We start from the raw sequence: 15,327 nt of genomic DNA, 5'->3' as shown, positions 1-15,327 counted from the left end.
TGATGTCTTTTTTAATGAGATTACATGTTTGGTTGATAAAGGTAATAGTGTTGATGTAATATACTTTGACTTCTGTAAGGCATTTGAGTTGGCACCACACGACATTTTGATCAAAAAAACTAGAACAATATATAATTAATATGGCACACATTAAATGGATTAAAAGCTGGCTAACCGATAGGTCTCAAAACTTAATTCTAAATAAGGAATCATCATCAGATGGGTATTTTTCTAATGGGGTTCTCACAGGGATTTGTTCTTAGCCCTACACTATTTTACATTTTTGTCAAGAACCTGGAAGAAAACATAAAATCATCTGCAAACTTTGACACAAAAATTGGGGGACTAGTAAATAAGGAAGAGGACCAGTCATTGATTCAGAGTGATCTGGATCTCTTAACAAACTGAGCACAAGAAAACAATATGCATTTTAATCTGACTAAATGTAAATGTAAACATCTAGGAACAAAGAATGTAGGCCATACTTACACAGTGGGGGACTCTATCCTGGGAAGCAGTGACTCTGAAAAAAGATTTGGGAGTCATGGTCAATAATCAGGTGAACTTGAGCTCCTAGGGCAATGCTGTGGCCAAAAGGGCTAATGCAATCCTTTCATGCATAAGCAAGGGAAACTAGAGTAGGAGTAGAGGGGTTATTTTACCTCTGTAGTTGGCACTTGTGTGAGTGCTGCTGGAATACTGTGTCCCCAGTTCTGTCATCCACAATTCAAGACGTTATTGATAAACTGGAGAGGGTTCAAAGAAGAGCTATAAGAATGATTAAAGGATTAGAAAACATGGCTTATACTAGTATACTTAAGGAGCTTAGCGTCACAAAGAGAAGGTTAAGGAGTGATTTTATTACAGTCTATGAGTACCTACATGAGACACAAATATTTGATAATGAACTCTTCAATCTAGCAGAGAAAGGTGTAATACAGTCCAATGGCCGGAAGTTGAAGTTAGACAAATTGAGACCGGAAATAAGGCGTAAATTTTTAGCAGTGAGGGTAATTAGCCATTGGAACAATTTACAAAAGGTCGAGGTGGATTCTCCATTGTGAGCAGTTTTTAAATCAAGACTTGATTTTTCCTAAAAGATACACTCTAGGAATTTTTTCAGGGAAGTTCTATGGCATGTTTTATACAGGAAATCAGATTAGATGATCACAATAGTTCCTTCTGGCCTGGAATCTATTAATAACACAAGAACAAAGGCAAATTCAATGAAAAGTTTCAAAGTCAAAACGGATAAAAGGAAACACTTTTTTACACAATGCACAATCAGTCTGTGGAACTCATTGTCACAGTGTATCTTTGGGTCCATGATCTGAGGAGGCAAAAGGGTTTAGACATATATATGACTAACAAGAACCTCCACAGTAAATATTTAAAAAAAAATCATTAATTTCAGGAGGGATATAAAGCCTCATATAGCAGGGCTTAAACCAACCTCTAACTATTGGGGAGCAGAAGGAAACTTTTAGGAGGTATTTTATCCCATAACTCCCTGCTGTGGACTTCTTACTCTTGTTCTGAAATATCTAGTGCTAGAAATTGTCAAAGACAGGATATTAGACTTGATGGACGACTGATCTGATTCAATATGGCAATTGCTATGTTCTCAAAAATCAGTGTCGGAATACATATGTATGTAACCATGGCAAACAATGTGCTAACACATGATTAAACTTGTAATGTGGATGAAACTTTAATACAAAAAGAGCAAGCATAGACAGAATGTAGTTTAAGTGCAAAAAGAAATCTACTAATCCTTGGGTAGGAGACTATAGGGCCCAAATGCACAGTCACTTTTTCAACAAGTGAGACATTACTTCTGTACTATAAACCACAAATGTTCTTCCAATTACAGAGAAATACCATAGGTTTTATAATTGTTATGCCACAGGTTTCTTAGTATCACATTAGTTATATGTCTTGTTATTTAAAAAAATACTTTCAAAATGTTGTAAGTATCACTTATACACAAAGCCTTTAATAGAAATTCTTCCATCTTTTGAATGCAATTTCTTAAAATAAAATGTCTGGCTACATTTTAATTTTAGCAGCATACTCCTGAGTATAGGCCCATCCCTGCAGTCCTTATTCAGGCTCAAAGGAGTTCCCTCAGAAGAAGTCAGTGTCAAAATACATTTATTTTTAATACATGTCCCATGCTATTAATCTGGTCAGTCTAGAGTACTCTGGAGACAATGGAAACTGTTCTGTTACTCCTATAAAATTACAATATATTTTATATATATGTTTTTTAGTTAAAATTGTTATAACCCCACCAAAGTAAAGTATTTATAATATACATAAGGAAGGATGGCCCGGTGGTTAGAGTGTTAGCCTACAACCTGGGACACCCAGGATCAATTCCCTGCTGTGCCACAGACGTCCTGTGTGATCTTAGGCAAGTTGTTTAGTTCCTCTGCGCCTCAGTTCACCTTCTGTAGGGATAATAGTACTTCCCTACCTCACAAAAATGTCATGAGGATAAAGATGTTAAAAGTTCTCAGATACTGCAGTAGCAAGGGCCAGAGAAATATTTGGGATATACAGGCCAAAAATAGCTAAAATTGTGATTTTGGTGAGTCTTGTTTGAAGATAGGTTTAACAAGCCTTAATGACCTCTCACACTTGCTGGGAATTTATCTTTTAGAATGTTGAGCTAGGAAGATGTACAAATTTTTTGGTGTAATTAATGGAAGACTGAAAAATTGATTATTACTCTTGAAAAATAAATCATCACTGGCCTAAATATCAGGAAAAATAAAGACCATAATCCATGACTGTTTAGCCAATTATTCTTTTAATAATTTGAGATGAATCTTCCCATACAAAACAACAAGTTTATAGCAGATGTTGTAAACAGAATTTTATAATCAGATACTCACTTGTTACAGTCCTCTGTGATGACAAGCACACTATAAATGGACTTGCATCACATTACATACTTAAAACATAAATACCATTTTTGCTCCTTTCCACTTACTTTGCTATACCAATTTGATCTTGCAAAGTGCTCAGCACTCCAACCTTGATCCAGCAAAGCACTTAAGCATATGCCTAATTTTAAGCAAATGAGTGATCTTACTGACTTTAATAAAGTCAATGGGCCCACTTACATGCTTAAAGTTAAGCCTGTATGAAAGTGTTAATGGGATCATAGGCTTAGTTATCAGTGATATAGGCAACATTAAAAGCCTTCACAAGCACAGACACACCAGAATTAGGAGAGACTCCATGAGATACAATAAAAGCAAATCACCCCACAGAAAACTTTGTCAGAACAACATGGCCCAAAAGCCTCCTCACAAAGGCACTGAGGCTCCCATTTAGGAACAATACACTTAGGGACATGCTTCACTTTAAACATGTAAATAGTCCCAATGTAAACATGTAAATAGTCCCAATAGTCTCTTAGAAAAATCTGCCTTGATTTAGTTGGTCTTATCAGTCTACATTGAAAATGAATAGAAGACTCATGAGTACACACAAGCTCCTGCTACAGTAGTTCAGAAGACAGTCATTGTGTCTTTATAAACAATATTTTTCTTACATGGGTCCTATCTACATTGGCTAAGAAAAACATGTTAGCACCTTTCTCATGAACCATGTTTAAATATGGCTCTTGTTAGACAGAGCAACATGGTTTCCATGACCAACTACAAAAGGGGCCTTAGTGTTGACCTCTCGTGTCTAGATCAGTGGTTTTCAACCATTTTTCATTTGAGGCCCCCTAAAAAATTTCAAATGGAGGTGTGGGACCACTTTGGAAATCTTAGACATAGTCAGCAGACCCCAGGTTGAAAACCACTGGATGAAACTGTGAATTATACTGCTTTTGTTTCTTTCAAACAAGGTTATTTTCAGTTAGAAAACAATTTGTTTTCATAAGGTCATTTTGTGTGGTCAATATTTTCAGTTACAGCTACTTGAAAATAAATTCTTCTAAAAAATTGGGTATGTTTTTCAAATTTTAGCTACCTCTATTGCCTTAAGAATAGTTCTTGAAAATGTAACATTTTAAGAACATGCTGGGATATCGTATTAATGTTAAAAATCCAGTTCTTATGCTGAAGAAGTAGTTTATGCTGTTTATAATTTTGATAACTAGTGTAATTAAACACAGCAGCGTCTCTTGCTGAGATTTACAATATGAATTATTGCCCTTTCTCTTCAATGGACAACAAGTCAAACTAAACCAAAACATTTACTTAAAAGTAAAATGAAGCATTGTGAAATACCTGCTTGATTCTCAAGCAACTACCCCTTTATCGTGCTTTGTATCTGTCCACTCCATAGCACGCCTAGGAAGGGGAATGGGATAGTCCACTACTCACAATTTTCTTGCCCTCAATTGTAACATAAAATGTAATACATTATTCATTCCAAGCAAGGGTTTACAAATCAGCAGAGAAAAGAAATTGATTTAAAAGTGCTATATAAGTAAAATTATATTTATCCCTAGTTTCAAATGACAGCACAAGCATTGTAAATGTGTTTGTGGTTATCTATCCCAAAGACCTACACTTGGACTTCTGATGAATATGACTAACTACCATTCTCTATTTATTACTCATTTCCTCCTCATCTTTTTCTTTTAAGTAATCTTTTTAACAAATATAGTTGGATACTTGGATGTGTCTAGAATCAAAACAACTTGAATGTGTCTGCTCAAAAACAATTGCTCATTCACCTTCATATGACTCTGTTCCAAACAAAGGCCTTGTCTACACTGACAAGTTTCTGCGAAGTAAAGCAGCTTTCTGCGGTGTAACTCCTGAGGTGTACACACTGCCAGGGCACTTAGTGCACAGAAACTGCGCAGTTGCACCACTGTAAAAAAAAAAACACCCCGACAAGAAGCATAGAGCTTTCTGCGCCAGGGGTACAGCGCCGCGGTGCCAGTGTAGACACCCTGGTCGATTACAGCGCTGCGATTGGCCTCCAGGAGGTATCCCACAATGCCTGTTCTTGCCTCTCTGGTCATCGGTTTGAACACTACTGCCCTCCCTCAGGTGACCAACCGTGAGTCCCTTAAATTCCTTGGGAATTTTTAAAGACCCCTTCCTGTTTGCTCGGTGACACATGCAGTGGTCTAAGCGCATCTTTCCAGGTGGCCATGCCTGCTCCACACATCAAGCGATCCCGTGCTTGGAGCAATGCTGAGCTGCTGGTCCTCATCAGCATTTGAGGAGAGGAAGCTGTCCAGTCCCAGCTGCGCTCCAGCCATAGGAGTTATGATGCCTACGGACAGATTTCACGATGCATGACAGAAAGGGGCCATGACCGGGACACACTGCAGTGCAGGGTCAAAGTGAAGGAGCTGCGGAATGCCTACCACAAGGCACGGGGCAAACCGCCACTCCAGTGCTGTGCCCACAAGCTGCTGATTCTACAAAGAGCTAGACGCGATACTTGGTGGCGACCCCACCTTCATTGCGAAGGCCCTGGTGGATACTTCGGTGGTTCGCATGCCAGTCGAGAGTGGACCAAGCCAGGAAGAGGAAATCGAGGATGTGCAGGGGGAGAGGGACCCAGAGGCAGAGGATGACTCGGAGGTCAGAGATGAATGCAGCCTGAAGCTCTTCTCTACCCTGGAGGAGGCTAGCCAGTCACAGCTGTCGGATCTTGGTGAAGTGCAAACAGGAGAGGAGGCCCCTGGTAAGTGGCTCTGATTTTGGGAATTGCTGAAGGAAGTTGTTGGGGGGCAGGAAGGTTGCAGAAAGCAGGCTTGTGTCTGTATGATGCGTGTACCACCACATGCCTAGTCTGAGCAGCCGAACAGGGTGTTGATCGACTCCCTCACTTCATGGGAATCTGCCTCAGAGATCTCCAGGAAACTCTCATGGAGATACTGGGCAATCCGCTGCTGCAGGTTGTCAGAGCTACTTTATTTCTTGGCCCATTAAGGGTAACTTTCTCATGACACTCTGCTGTCACCAGCGGGGGGGGGGGGGAGCTTATGGAGAGACCATAGCTGCACACAAGCAGCCGCATGAGGGCCAAGGAGGAAGCCACAGTCTTGGAGAAGACCCTCCCTTGATTCCCTGCGCACACTCAGCACCCTATATATCTTCCATAATGAACACAGCCTGTGGAAAATGTGGGGACAGTAATGGTTATAAGGCCCCCAGCTACAGTGCTGGCTCTCCCCAAGAGCCCTGTGCCCAGTGTACAGTATGGTCCTGGAACACTGATTTCCCCTGCCCCTGCAGTTACTCACCATTTTGGGGGTCTTGTGGCTCACGTGTGCTTGCCTGGGGTCAGACAGTTAGTGACAGGTATGTGAATACTGGCTGTGTTTTAAATCACTGAATCAGTGGTCGGTGTGTTGCAAACAATACTGCTTCTGTAAATGTTGTATTTTGGCTTCACAGATGTGATCTTGGGAGCCCAGTCTCCCTCTTTGTTATCTGAATGGCTGCACAGAATTAGAAAGGGGCCACGAAGAACTAAAGAGGACATTCTGCGTGATGTCATGATGCACTCCGCAGCCAAAAAACAAGAATTGAAGGAGTGGTGGGACAGCCAGGAAAGGGACTGAAAGGAGAACGCGGCACACCAGAACGAAGCCATGGAGCAGCTCTTAAAAGTTACAGAGCGCCAACCGGACACGCTCCGGGCGCTACTAACGCTACAAACCGAGCAGCTCCGTGCCTGCCCTCTCCTGCAGCTGAAGTGAGCTGTAGCTCACGAAAGCTCATGCTCAAATAAATTGGTTAGTCTCTAAGGTGCCACAAGTACTCCTTTTCTTGTCACAAAACTCTTTCCCATGCGTCCCCCAGACACCACCACTCTTATCAACCTCCTGGCTCCAGTCTGTACCTGCTGCATTCCGCTTCTGCCCCATTGCAGTCCAGCCCTGCAGACTCCTAGTAGCCACTGCACTCAACACCCATCCCTCTGCAGTTTAGCCCTGCTGAAGTACAGTAGCTGCTGCACTGTACTTCAGAGGACAAGGTTGCATATGATACTGGACATACACAAATCTTTAACCATCCTGGGACCCCACCTCCATTTGGGACCCTCCCTTCCCATCCCCCACAGTGCTGATGTGTTTTTTTGTTTGTCTCTCTCCTTCGGTGGTTGTTTTTTAATAAAATAATTGTTTTGGTTTGAAAGCAATCTTTATTTCATTAATTGAAAGCAAACAGAGCCCTGCAAAGCAACATGCAATTTTCTTAAACCTTCACAGTGCATCGTCTGAACCAATCACAGTTACCTCCTAGCATTACAAGCACTGGACTCCCAAGCATAGCAACAAATATTAGTGGATTTCGGCTTCAAATTGCTGCCTCAAGGCATCCCTGATCCTTATGGCCCTGCACTGCACCCCTCTAATAGCTCTGCCTGTTCAAATTCAGCCTCCAGGCGCTAAGCCTCAGCGGTCCAGCCCTGAGTGAAGCTTTCACCTTTCCCATAACAAATATTATGGAGCATACAGCAAGCGGCTATAAGCATAGGACTATTGTCATCAGCCAGGTCCAGCCTCCCAAATAGGCAGCACCAGCGGGCCTTTAAACGGCCAAAAGCACACTCAACAGTCATTCTGCACTTACTCAGCCTGTTGTTGAACCGCTCCTTGCTGCTGTCAAGGTGCTCCATGTATGGCTTCATAAGCCACAGCATTAAGGGGTAGGCAGGGTCTCCCAGGAGCACAGTGGGCATTTTGACTTCCCCTATGGTGATCTTCCGATTTGGGAAGAAAGTCCCTGCTTGCAGCTTCCTGAACAGGCCAGTGTTCCGAAAGATGCATGCATTGGAGCAGCCTGCATTAATGTCCGTGAAATGCCCATGGTGATCCACAAGCGCCTGGAAAACCATAGAGAAATACCCCTACCGATTAATATACTCGTGGCTAGGTGGTCTAGTGCCAGAATTGGAATATGTGTACCATCTATCGCCTCTCCGCAGATAGGGAAGCCCATTTGTGCAAAGCCATCCACAGTGTCACGCACATTGCCCAGAGTCATGGTCTTTCAGAGCAGGATGCAATTAATGGCCCTGCACACTTCCGTCAACACGAGTCCAACGGTCAACTTTCCCACTCTGAACTGGTTAGCAACCGATTGTTTGCAGTCTGGAATAGGCTGGTGCCACACGCTTCTCCAACAATAGCGCAGCTCTCATTCTCATGTCCTTGCGCCGCAGGGCTGGGGAAAGCTCATCACACAGTCCCATGAATGTGGCTTTCCTCAGCCGAAAGTTCTGCAGCAACTGCTCGTCTTTGCAGATGTGCATGACGATGTGATCACACCACTCAGTGCTTGTTTCCTGAGCCCAAAAGTGGTGTTCCACTGTGGTCAGTTTCCCTTCAGCGCTCTCTGAGTGACGCTGTAACTGCCAGCAATGTAGACAGACCCAAAAAAAGGTCATCACTACCATTTTGCTCTCTCATCATCACACCACCAAATGCGATAGTATGTGGCATGTTGACATCAGTAGGGCCAAAGCACACAGAGCCCAACAAAGCAAAGTGCTGAGAACCCTCATTCTGAATGACTTCAGTGGATGTTGAGAGAGCTTAGTATTTCATGTGAGGTACTCTGCACATTTCAGGAAAGGGCCCACAACCCTAAATGCTTGCAGAGTCTGGGCTCCAAAATTTAAAGAGTTCCAAATCATTGTCTAGTCTCTAGTTTTAACTTGTCATCTCTGGAGAGCAGAGTGAATAGGGCCAGCAATGTGAAAAAAAACAGAATTATCAATAAGAAAAGAAAAGCAGTAGTACTTTCTTAGTGCTGGAGGAGACAATGGTTTTAAAATATATACTGTCCTGTAACGTTCTCATTGGTTTTGCTATTTCCCTTGTATTTTTTCCTCATGAATCATACCATCTGAAATTAATATAATGTCTTTTACTTAAAGCCAAGCAGTGAAATGTTGGGTATTGTTAACACAACTGGAGAGTATGGGTACCTTAGGATGAGGAGTATGGTTACTTGGACTTAGTCTGATTTCTGCTCTCTTTGAAAAGTAGCAATCTCTTGATAAGATATTCCCTTTGATTTAAAGGTGAACTACAAAGCAACTATTTTTAAACGGTTTAAGATCCCAAATTATTAACAGATTATAAGTCACAACTTGAAGATCCTACATAGCTCCTACAAGAACTGGTATTACAAATATTTAAATATGTGGAATATAATTTGGAAGGAAAGTGAAGGAGGCACTGATTTCAAATATTATGTTTTAAAAATCTAAGCATATTTGAAATTTTAAGACTGAGCCTCATTCTCCATTCTTTTGCACCAGTTTTACATCAGTGACTCCACTGAAATTAATGGAATTGTAAAACTGAGAACAGGGTATGAATCAGTCTCTGCATTTATTCTGTTCGGCAGGTTTGCCAATCCCAGACATTCACAAATCACAAGTCTCCCCGACCCCCACCAAAAAAACCTCACGAGACTTGCTAAGTAAATATGTTTTAAATAAAAGTCACATTGTTTATTTCCTGCCTTTTGATTGTTTTTTAAACCACCTTTAGGGGAAAGCTACCAAACCGCAACTTGTGTGTAATTATCTCATAGTCAACATTCAGACTTAAATACACACACAAAAGTGCAGCCTCCTTGTTCACTGATCACAGGGAACTCATCCTCTCCTGTCCTCGGGATACAATGAGCAGTCCTCCTATTCTTCTCTCTCACCCTCCCCAACTATACAGAAAAGAGAGCTGCTGCATTCCCTCTCTTTGCATGCTCTCCCAGTCACTTATCCTAGTCTACATTCACTTGACTGCCATAGTTCCTTCTCTTTTTCCTGACATTATTCTGTGCATTCCATTTTTTTCTGCCAGGCCAGATTCCCCTGAACCACCTCTCAATCTGCCTTCTGCTTCTCCAACATTCCTCTGACCCCTACCCAGTTCCTTAAAACATTCCCTCTCACTCCTGCTGCCCAACGTCCAACTTCTATTACCTACACATTTTCCCATCACATGGTGACCAAAGGGAACTGACTTCCCCAAGGGTAGCCTAGCTTCAACCCCATTAAAACAATGTGCGAGTTTATGCTGGAGCTAGAGGTATAACTTCTAGTTTGAGTAAACACACATGCACTAATTTTAAGCAAGGCACCATACTAAAAACAGAAGTGTAGCTGCAGCGGTGTGAGTAGCAGGAGGGGCTAGCCCCCTAAGAACGTATCTTATGTTTGTCACACGGGGTCATACTGAGGGCAGTAGCCTATCCCATGACTTGCGGTGCTGTGGCTACACTGCTATTTTTAGCATATTAGCTTCATCAGAGCTAGCACAGGTATGTCTACTCAAGCTGGAAATTACACCTTCCAGCTCCAGTGCAAACAGAGGCAGTGCTAGCCCACTGTGGGGCCCTAAGCAGGAATATTTTGGGGGCCCACCACACATAGCAAAAGCGAATAGTGGGCCCCCTGGAGCTGCTTGGGGCCTTAAGAAACTGCTTCGTCTGCTAATGCCAAGTGCCGGCTCTGAGTGTAGAAATACCCAATGAGAGATAACATCCATTTTTGCTGGGGGCAGTCACGCTTTTCATTTACAAAAGTTAAAGCAACATGGTGACTATTTTGGTTGAAGGCTAAATTTCACAAGACTGAAGGCAAAAATCAGAAATTTAAAAATCATCATTGAAGGGGCTTAATCCCTATCACCTGCTGAGCTAGTGAATGCACCTAATTCGCCATGCTTTGCACCTGGTGAGGTGAGTAGCTCATTGACTCTTAGCCAGAGGGGGTGGAGCTAAGCCATAATAAGTAGACTGAAGGAGCCAGGGCCCTCTCTGGCTGAGGGTTAGGTTACACAGAGACAATAGAGGTGGTGGCAGCAGCAGAAGCAGAGTTCCATTTGAACTTGTGTCTGGATTTGTTTGATACCCTGGAGCAGAGACAGGTAGCCACCAGGAAGTGCTGGGGCCAAAGATAGTGGTAACGTCCCAACTGATGCAGGGCGGGTTTTCTGAGGGTGAATGAGCCCTGCCACAACCACCAAACAAACATTGAGGATCATGATAAAGCCAAGTGATTTGGCAATACTTAGGGTTAGTGCAAATGCTGGCACTGCCCCTTCTTCCCAACAGGTGCAGAGGAAGGAGGCCTTAGATGCAGATGGCTCTGACAGCAGCAGAACCAGTGTGGTTCTGCTGAGTGGGATTTTAGGATGCTAGAAACCCAGCTTCATGTGCTTAGACTTGACAAGAGAGACAAAATTTGTTCCTTTTAAAATTCTGGAGTATCAAAACTTTTTGTAATTGTGTTGTAATTTATTTGTAATGCCAATATTGTTTTAAAAGAAATTCATAAGCAAAAAGCAGTATTTCCAACCCCAAGTGTGCAAAAACCAAGAGCGAGAACCTGCCCAAAATCATTAAATTAGCTTAAACATCATTAGGGCTTTTTAGACAATAAATCACTATTAAATTATCTTGTTTATAAAATCATCTTGGTGATTCAATGTGCATGTGACAACTACACATGGGAAAAATATGGACACACAAATACTAGCCCCGGCTCTCCTTTGTGGTGCATTTTGATTTTAAGACTGGTCCAAAGTCAAGGCTTCCTTCAGAAAGCACATGAGATAAAATACACTCAGTAAAATTTAGAACATCTTTAATTTCTGAAGTGTATAGCAGAAGCCACAAGGAGATACAAAACTCAGGTATTTCATGTATTTTCCACATTTTTGAATTTGTATTACTGAGTCAGGTCACAGGCTAAAGTACATACACTACTTAAAGACTCAAAATAAAAACATGCTGTATTGTTAGCAGCTGGTTCAAATACATTAAAAACCAGTGAAATATGGGAACTAGAATTCTCACAGTAAGAAGTTTTCACTTTAGCCCTAATCTTGCCATGAGCTTTGTATGGGGGTCCCCCAACCTAGATGTCACTTCAAGAGAGGGGAATCTTAAATAGCAGGATTCATCAGAGAATCTCAAAATGTTTACCAGAAATGAAGGGAGAAAGGGAGACTGTCTACTTAAGCATCACACTTCTGATTAAATCTCCTTTTACCTGCTGTTAGAAGTAACATTTGATATTATTAAAAGCAAGCTTTTGTTTTGTGCATTTACTACCTTGTCATATAGTTTCTTGTTTATGGGTTTTTCTAGAGAAACGAGAGGAGAAAAACGTCCTGTAACCGTGAAAGCACTGAGATTGGCCAGGTAGCTTAAGAGCACCTGTAATACTTCAGATTTTAACGTATTCAGTTTCAAGTCGTTGTTGGCCCTTCACATAATGAAGTCTTAGGACCAACCCTGTACTGGCACCACGTGGTCGGACCATCTCTAAAGTCAATGTGGTTTCACGCAGACACGGATCAGCTGGCTCAGAGCCTTGGTCAAGGCCACCCGTCAGCCGCTCAGGATTAGAATCCTGAGCTCCACGAGCCCTGGGCTGGAGCCACCTTCCCGGTGCCCCCCCCTCCCCGTCTCACGAGTCCCGGGGTTCCTCTGAGCCAGCAGAAGCGGCAGAGCAGCGCCCGGCGTTCAGGGGATGAGCCGCCAGCTCCGGACACTGCGCCGTGCCACGCACCCCTGAACCTCCTGGTCGGAGGAGGCAGTGGCCCAGAGGTGTCAGGGAAAGACCCCCCCGTAATCTCCTCCTGAGGGAAGCCACCCTACAGTCTCACACCCGCGGTGGGGACCCCCCTCGATTCCTGGATACGGGGTAAGACGCAGCCTTCCCCCTTCGTCCCTCCCTCACCTACCTGCCTGACCCGCAGCTTCAGGATCTCCCCCTCCCCCATACCAGAGCTACGGGGCCTGCCAACAACGCTCCTTGCTATTGGCTGGCGAGCGTCCCAAGCCGCCTCCCCATAGGTCGAAGCAGAGGGGGAGGTAAGGGACGCCGGGAAAAATGAGCCCTCTTTCCTCCTATCAACCGGGAGGAAGCTAAGATGGCGGCCTTGGCGACCGGCGGGGCGACGCCGAGTGACGGGGCTACTAGCTTCCAGCGGAAAGTTCCTGCCAGCAGCCGCCTGGCCGCTATCGCGGGGACCCGGCCCTCGGTGCGCCACGGGCAGCTGCTGCTCTCCAGCGGGCTCCCCTCCCTGGATTGTGTGCTAGGTTGGTTCAGAGCCGGGACCCGGCCTCGCAGCGCAGGATACTGGCTGACTGTCCCCCTCCTGCTGGCTGCCCCCTTCCTCCTATTCCTTGCCCGCTCCTCTTCCCTTCCTTACACCCGCAGCCGCCTCAGTGCCGCCTCCCGATTTGTGGGAGACTCTTTCTGCCAGTCCGACCCTCCCCAAAGCGTCGCTGACTTGGGGAAGGGGCGTGGGAGACTCCTCACCTGACGCTCATCCTCGAGGTTCCTTATTCTTGCGGGGTGTAGGGGAGATGCGCGTAAAGGTCCTTGCAACCTGCTTTGTGGGGTTAGACGAGTGCACCGAGCCACGTGGGCTTCGTACCCGTTTATACTTTTTTTTTTCTGGAGGGGAAGGATTTGATGTGCCTGGTTTTTCCCAGTGAGACACTTGCTATCTCAGTCTTCATTTATTTCAAATCTTTACACATTCAGACTGTCACAGAAGGGGGTGGTTTACTGGACTAAGCCTCAAATTATGAAATTGTGCCAAATACATCCCTAGTGTAGTTACCTTCTGTGGTGTCAGACCTTGGAAGCATTTTGGACATGAACTTGGAACTGTGGGTTTGAAGCCCAGGGTCTCAGCTCAGATCCTATCTAAATTACTCTATTTTCAGCCATTGATGTCTAGCCACTGGTATAGCTGCAGTTCTATAACATTGTAGAAAAGCACTAAGTATTATTAATGTATTTTTGTAAATTACTTAAACTGCTATACTGTGTGGTTTGCACCAGCACAATTTACACAGATTTCAAATGGGCAAGTTCCATCATTGCAAATAGTGGCATTGCCTGTCTATGCTAGGCTAGGGGTTTGCACTGGTGCAGCTATCCTAATGACTGATTGTCAATAGCTGTTTAGGTAGATCCTCAGTATAAACAAGTTTTTAAATTCCAGGTGTCACAGGCATGACTCATCCCTTTCATCCCTGGAGGCAGATATCTGTAGGGCTAGCATTTTACAATGTTTGAGCATTTGCAGGTGAGGTAATAAATGGTAGAATGGTGTCTGATCTTTGAAAATGATTCTTCTGCCTTGGTGTCCTAAATCTCTCTTGTGCATCCTCCCCCTTTCCTATGCTGTACATCATGTAGAGAGGGAGGAGAGAACACTTCTGCTATCTTACCAGGAATGGTGATCCATTTTAGGGAGAGAGAAACATCCTTCTTAAGGGAGAGACATGTAGCTGCATTTTATTCCTACTGTAAATAAAGCACTTTGAGAAGAAAACTACAGTATAAATGTAAGAGAACTAAACTGACCATCCTGATTTTTGTGCATGTTCTATTTTATAAAGTGTGGGGTTTGACCCGTCTGTGTTTGCTGTACCATGCTGTGCATTTCAATCTTCTGAGCCACCATCTTCTTGCTTACATAATGATTAGAGCTGCATTTGATAAGGTGAATTAGGGAAACTTCTTCCTACATACTCTGTGCCCCATTTAAGCTATCTCTTCCCTGTCTTTAAGCATTCAGTAACTTCCCAGCCTCTAGAAAAAATATTTATTTTGAGAGAGAAAATGAGAACTTAGTGAAATGTTAATATTAGGTGAACCACATGAAAGCCCTTCATCACCAGAAGTAGCAACTTTTGAAACAACCTTTTTTGAAGGAATCCAAACCATGGGTGACTGGCAGGTTTGCAAAATTCAGATTCATTTAACTGAACCTTCAGTAACCTCCTGGCCTCAAGGAAGTCTTTCTCCTTGCTTCCTTTATATAGCTTGCAGCTGTATATATGTGATCACTTGCTAAATTGATTACAGCATGCATGAAGACCTCTGTATAGATTTTCTCCCTGTTGCCTACTAACAATGTAGTATATTGTATTTCATTGTTATCAGGACTTATAGTTTTCAGAGTAACAGCCGTGTTAGTCTGTATTCGCAAAAAGAAAAGGAGTACTTGTGGCACCTTAGAGACTAACCAATTTATTTGAGCATGAGCTTTCGTGAGCTACAGCTCACTTCATCGGATGCATGCCGTGGAAACTGCAGCAGACTTTATATATACACAGAGAATATGAAAAAATACCTCCTCCCACCCCACTGTCCAGCTGGTACATTGTGCACATTGTGTAAAGAGTTGTTAGCAGGATAGTGAGTTTGTGTGTGTGGTTTTTGGGAGGGGGGTGAGGGGGTGAGAGAACCTGGATTTGTGCAGGAAATGGCCCAACTTGATTATCATGCACATTGTGTAAAGAGTTGTCACTTTGGATGGGCTATCACCAGCAGGAGAGTGCA

At 43.4% G+C, this 15,327-nt stretch overlaps 2 protein-coding genes across 14 annotated transcripts in view; one reads left to right on the top strand and one right to left on the bottom strand.

Annotated features, from left to right (window-relative positions):
- The window catches only part of IMMP1L (inner mitochondrial membrane peptidase subunit 1), a 73,752-nt gene extending 60,400 nt beyond the window's left edge, over positions 1-13,352 (bottom strand). For 5 of the 9 annotated variants that reach the window (XR_012159367.1, XR_012159366.1, XR_012159370.1 and 2 more), the window contains exons 1-3: positions 12,707-12,748; positions 663-768; positions 490-523 (exon numbers count right to left, since the gene is read on the bottom strand). The gene's annotated coding sequence lies outside the window, so the exon portion shown is untranslated. Of the gene's footprint in view, positions 1-489; positions 524-662; positions 769-12,706; positions 12,755-13,287 lie in introns of those variants that run through there. The other 4 variants (XR_012159371.1, XR_012159369.1, XR_012159368.1 and 1 more) reach the window with 4 other exon arrangements.
- ELP4 (elongator acetyltransferase complex subunit 4) overlaps positions 12,834-15,327 on the top strand; it is a 268,802-nt gene continuing 266,308 nt past the window's right edge. For all 5 annotated transcript variants that reach the window (XM_073347771.1, XM_073347772.1, XM_073347769.1 and 2 more), the window contains exon 1: positions 12,834-13,064. In XM_073347771.1, coding sequence (XP_073203872.1) covers positions 12,896-13,064 — 169 coding nt within the window. In that variant the 5' untranslated portion in view covers positions 12,834-12,895. The remainder of the gene's footprint in view (positions 13,065-15,327) is intronic.

This window comes from Lepidochelys kempii, chromosome 6, assembly GCF_965140265.1.
Source record: "Lepidochelys kempii isolate rLepKem1 chromosome 6, rLepKem1.hap2, whole genome shotgun sequence".
Classification (NCBI taxonomy): Eukaryota; Metazoa; Chordata; order Testudines; family Cheloniidae; genus Lepidochelys; species Lepidochelys kempii.
This window is presented reverse-complemented; position numbering and strand designations above follow the sequence as displayed.